The sequence below is a fragment of the Gekko japonicus genome, unplaced genomic scaffold (genome assembly GCF_001447785.1).
Source record: "Gekko japonicus isolate JY-2015 unplaced genomic scaffold, Gekko_japonicus_V1.1 scaffold1183, whole genome shotgun sequence".
NCBI lineage: Eukaryota > Metazoa > Chordata > Lepidosauria > Squamata > Gekkonidae > Gekko > Gekko japonicus.
Window position 1 is genome coordinate 453,367 of NW_015167574.1, and position 6,000 is coordinate 459,366.

Genomic DNA, 6,000 nt, shown 5'->3' on the forward strand with positions numbered 1-6,000 from the left:
AGCAAGGGAGGCCAATGGAATGGACATCCACCACCTCACTCAAAGGCCTCCCAGAATAGCTCCATTTTACAGGCCCTGCGGAACTGTAATAGGTCCTGCAGAGCCCTGATCTCGCTTGGGAGAGTGTTCCACCAGGCTGAGTCCAGGAATGAAAAGGCCCTGGCCCTGGTCAAGGCTGTCTTCGGGGCTGGGGACCACCAAAAAATGCTGCTCCAAGAAGCATGAGGCTCGCCAGGAAACATAAGGGGAGAGCTGGTTGTGCAGATATGATGGCCCCAGACCGCATAGAACTTTGAAAGTTAATACCATAGCCTTGAACTGGATCTGGTATTCAACTGGAAGCCAATGCAGCTGACACAGTACTGGTTGTATGTGTGCCTGCACAGACAACTCAGATAGGAGGCAGTCCACTTCATTTTGCGCCAGCTGAAGTTTCCGGGTCAGAGTCAAGGGCAGCCCTGCATACAGCGAGTTGCAGTCTCAAGGTGTCCATTGCATAGATCACTGTGGCTAAGTTGCAGGATAAAAGGTAAGAAACCAGTTGATTGACCAGCTGAAGATGACCTGGCAATATTGGTGACCTGGACCTCCATTGAAAGTGAGCCATCCAGTGTCACATCTAAGCTTCTACCACTGGTGCTGGTGCTAATGGCACCCTGGCAAGGGTTGGGAGGTGGATGCTGCATGCCAGTGGGCAACATGGCAAGACCCTCTCCCCAAGCACCACCCTCTGTCCCCGACCATGGAGAAAGAAGACTAGCCACTGTAATGTGGTCCCTCTTATCCCTGTATCAGCAAGGTGGTGGGTCATAAGATCATAATCGGCCATGTCAAATGCTGCCGTCAAATCAAGTAATAGTAGCGCTGACCCACTTCAATCCAGATATCTCTGGAGGTCATCTGTGAGGGCAATCAGTGTGGTCTCTATCCTGTAACCAGGATGGAAGCCGGACTGGAATGAGTCCAGGACAGAGGAGTCATCCAGGAAAACCCCACACTTCTATTAGGAAGATCATTTCACATGCAAAACAGAATTGTTCAGGAGGGCATTCTTGGAAAGGAGGAGCTGTGATGTAAAAGATCAGCTCAGGAAGTGACCTCTATTAGGGATGTTGTTGTTGTTGTTCAGTCGCATAGTCGAGTCCAACTCTCCGTGATCCCATGGATCGCATTACACCAGGCCCTCCTGTCTTCCACCATCCTCCAGAGTTTCATCAACTTTATGTTTGTTGCCTTGATAACACCGTCTAACCATCTCATCCTTTGCCGTCCCCTTCTTCTTTTACCTTCAGTCTTTTAGTCCCTTATTTTACTCCCTTCTCATTTGGTGACCAACGTATTTGAGCTTTAGCTTCAGTATCTGGCCTTCCAGGGAACAGTCAGGGTTGATTTCTTTAAGGATTGACTGATTTGATCTCCTTGCATTCCAAGGGACTCTTCTCCAGCACCATAATTAGAAAGCATCTATTCTTTGGCGCTCCGCATTCCTTATGGTCAAAAGTCGCAATCTTTCTATGAAGGGGAGTTATTAATAGTGGGGGTTTTTAATACTGATATTTCGGAGAACAAAAAATTGAACTTAAAAAAATGGAGACTTAGAGAGATACATGATATTTTGCAAAAGGAAAAGCAATCTACTTTTTTTTCAAAAAGGTATAAAAAGTTTTCTTGTATAGATCATATATTGATAAAAGAAACTAATGATATGAGAATTAGTGGGGTGGAAACAGGGCCGATATGGATCTCTGATCATGCACCAATTACCATAGAGGCAGAACTGAATGAGGAAAGAAAGGTTAAACGATGGAGATTTAATTCTAAAATATTTTTTCAACAAAAGGATAGGGAGGATTTATTAAAGGCGGTGGAGTATTATTTTAAGGAAAATAGGCAATCTGCAGATGAAGATATAATATGGGATGCTGCAAAGGCAGTTATTAGGGGGATATGTATTACAAAAGAAATCCAGTTTAAGAATGAAATAAATATTAGAAGAGAGCAAAAGTTGAAGGAGATGTTAGAACTCCAAAGGAAGTTACAAAAGAAATATGAAAAACTAAATAAGTTGAAAAATGAACTACAGGAAATGGACCTTACCTCTATGTGGAAAAGAGATGTATTGGTGAAGAATGAGTTTCAGAGAAGTAATATAAACTCAAAGAAGAGGTTGGCAAATTATTTGAAGAAAAGAAGGGAAAGGCAGAGGATAGGATGTATGAAAAATGAAAAGGGAAATAAGGTATTTAAAGATAATCAGATAAGAGAGATTTTTGTTAACTATTATCAAAGGTTATTTAAAGCAGAGGAAAGTAAACAATTTGATGAAGTTATAAGGAATAAAGTTAAAGAAGAGGAGCTAATAGAACTAAATGATGTTATTACACAACAAGAAATCTTAAATGTTATAAATAAATTAAAAATGGGAAATCAGGTTTGGACGGATTTACAGCAGAATTTTATAAAACGGTGGGAAATTTGATAGTTCCAGAATTACAAAGGTCATTTAATAAAATTTTGAATAAAGGAAAAGCTCCAGATTCGTGGAGATCAGAAATTATTACAATTATAAAACAACAGAGAGATCTGGAGGATCCTAATTCTTATAGACCAATAAACTTGGCAAATCAGGATTACAAAATTTTTGCAAAGGTCTTAGCAAATAGATTAGAGAAGTTATTACCAAGATTAGTATGAGAAGATCAATATGGCTTTGTGAAAGGAAGATATACAGGTCACCCTATAAGGAATATGATTAATGCTTTATATCATGGGAATAATAATAGGAAGATGGCTCTCTTGAAATTGGACGTATATAAGACTTTCTGCCATTAGAGTGGTATCGTCTGCATGTCTGAGGCTGTTGATGTTTTTCTCGGCAATCTTAATTCCAGCTTGTGATTCATCCAGACCAGCATTTTGCATGATGTACTCTGTATATAAATTAAATAAGCAGGATAACATCCTTGTCGTACTCCTTTTCCTATGCTAAACCAATCAGTTGTTCCATATTCGGTTCTGTCGTTTCTTGATCTCTCAGGTTTCTCAGAAGACATGTGAGGTGGTCTGGTACTCCCATCTCTTTAAGGACTTGCCAGAGTTTGTTGTGATCAACACAATCAAAGGCTTTAGTGTTGTCAATGAAGCAGATGTTTTTCTGGTACTCCCTTGCTTTCTCCACAATCCAGCGAATGTTGGCAATTTGATCTCTAATTCCTCTACCTCTTCAAAACCCAGCTTGTACTTTGGGCAGTTCTCTATCCACGTACCGCTGAAGCCTAGCTTGTAGGATCTTGAGCATGACCTTGCTAGCATGTGAAATGAATGCAATTGTGCAATAGTTTGAACATTCCTTGGCATTGCCCTTCTTTGGGATTGGAATGTATACTGACCTTTTCCAATCATGTGGCCACTGTTGCGTTTTCCAAATTTGCTGGCATATTGAGTGTAGCACTTTAACAGCATCATCTTTTAGGACTTTGAATAGCTTAGCTGGGATACTGTCATCTCCGCTAACTTTGTTGTTAGTAATGCTTTCTAAGGCCCATTTGACTTCAGGATGTCTGGCTCGAGGTTAGTGATCACACCGTTGTGGTTGTCAAGGACATTGAGATCCTTCCTGTATAGTTCTTCTGTTTATTCTTGCCATCTCTTCCTAATCTCTTCTGCTTCTGTTAGGTCCTTACCATTTTTGTCCTTTATCACGGCCAGCTTTGCATGGAAAGTTCCCTTGATTTCTCCAATTTTCTTGAAGAGATCTCTAGTCCTTCCCATTCCATTGTTTTCCTTTATTACTTTGCATTGTTCATTCAGGAAGGCCTCCTTATCTCCCCTTGCTATTCTCTGGAAATCTCTATCAGGGATACTATGTTTTATCTACCAGTTCTTGAATCCCTACCCCAATGCATTATGTTGTTTTACTGGGAATCTTTGCTATTAGACTCAGATGTTACCATGTTTCGTAATCTGTTTATTGAATGACTGAATAGCTTTGTTTTACTAGGAATCTCTGCTGTGAAATTCAAACAGTGTTATCATTCAAATGTTATATTTTGTAATCGGGTTACTGATTGACTAAGTAGCTCTATCATATGCATAAACTGCCTTGAGTCCCAGTGAAAAAGAGATTATAAATGAAAATAAATAAAACATTACAGTAGTTAAGCAATGATTCACCGAGCACTTAAACTGGCATAATCCCATTTATTATTATACTTGCAATAAGAGACAATGGAATTACAATGAACTGAGTTGCTTGTGTAATGTCTGTTATTGATACACAGCCACTGCTTAAAATTTTGTTAACATGTTTAGAATATAATGAAACCAGTCAACTCAGGTAAATACATGTGGTTCTTTGCTTTACATATTCAGTCATAAACCTGAGGCACTAACTGTGCACACCAAAGGGAATCTGGACTTGTGTCTCAAAGTTCAGCTCTCTGTGCTACATGGGAAACTTCTTCTGAAGGGGGGGTCCAAAACAGTTTGAGATACAGCATGCAAAAGAGAGATCCACAGTTAATTTTTTTCTAATTCCAGTGGGCATGCCCCAAAGAATTCTTTGGATCCTGGACAGTGACAAACTGAATACTGATGTTGGCTGCATTCAGATTACCATACAAATGATAACCAAGAAGTTCTTACACTCATGAGCTCTGCACCCTGTCCTGTTTCAGTTTATGGACTAATGACTTTAGTGTTTGCAACAAACTGCAGTTTATCATGACATCTGAATCAGGAGCATTAACAAAATATAATTTGTTTCATGCTTAAGATTCTAAATCATAATTATTAAACCAGAATACTGAAAACAAACAAAAAATGACTATTTAGTAAAGTTATCTGATTTGGCTGTCATGATAAACTGTAATCTGGTTTGTTTACTTCATCTGAATGCAGCCATTTATCCACTTTTTTCTAAGCTATGGTATTATTAGACCCTTTGTATTCAAGTGCATCCAGAACATAACAACTGGTAACATACTTACTGCAGTTCCTGTAGAATAAACTGGAGCAAAAGCAATGCCAGCATCTGTAGAACCAAGACGTAGTTTGCCAGCTGTTGTGGTCAACAAGTCTCGTAACGTTGACCCCTGCTCACTATTCTGAGACAAAGGAGTTGAGGTCTTGCAGTTAAGAGATTCTGAACTGTCTTGATCCTGTTCTTCCTTGGCATGTTTCCCAAGTGGGCAGTCTTTGTTTTCTAAAATAAAACAAGTTTGATCTTGCATTAAGCATGACACAAGAACATGAACAGTGACAGCCTGCCTTTGATAGTAGTGGCAATATACTTTTTAGCACTATTGCTTGATTCACTTGAACAAACATCAGAGAATGAATTAGATCCTTTCAAAAAGGAATCAACATTATCCAACCATGTAAAAGGCATCCTCAACCTCACAGACATGGAGAGCTGAGTTTTAGCTACATCTTTCATTTGTGATAGGTGCCTTCTGCAACTGGTTCTTCTATCAATATGCAAGAAATAACACCTGTCATTTTTATGGCACCAAAAGAGGGCATTAAGAAGAAGAAGAAGAAGAAGAAGAGAAGAGATTGGATTTATACCCCGCCCTTCACTACCCAAAGGAGTCTCAGAGCGGCTTACAAACTCCTTTCCCTTCCCCTCCCCACAACAGACACCCTGGGAGGTAGGTGGGGCTGAGAGAAGTCTGACAGAAACTGCTCTTTTTCAAGAAAAGCTGAGCCAGAACTATGGCTGGCCCAAGGTCATCCAGCCGCTACAAGTGGAGGAGTGGGGAATCTAACCCGGTTCTCCCAGATTAGAGTCCGTGCACTTAACCACTACACCAAACACACACACAGCCAAATAATATGATTTTCCATATGTATTTATGGGAAATGTCAGGCTGCCAACATTGACATTTACCACTAATTTTTAACATTTTGACAAGGGTGTGGAAAATACAAAGAATTCTGGGGTTTACCAGGAAGTCTCAAGAGTCATCAAGTACTTTTCACTAATGCAGGTGCAGGAAG

The 6,000-nt window shown here is 40.0% G+C and overlaps 1 protein-coding gene across 1 annotated transcript in view; it reads right to left on the reverse strand.

Moving 5' to 3' along the window:
• The window catches only part of JMJD1C (jumonji domain containing 1C), a 142,607-nt gene that overhangs the window by 15,633 nt on the left and 120,974 nt on the right, over positions 1-6,000 (reverse strand). Inside the window, exon 16 of the mRNA XM_015413863.1 lies at positions 4,989-5,203. Within this exon, the coding sequence (XP_015269349.1) occupies positions 4,989-5,203 (215 nt within the window). The remainder of the gene's footprint in view (positions 1-4,988; positions 5,204-6,000) is intronic.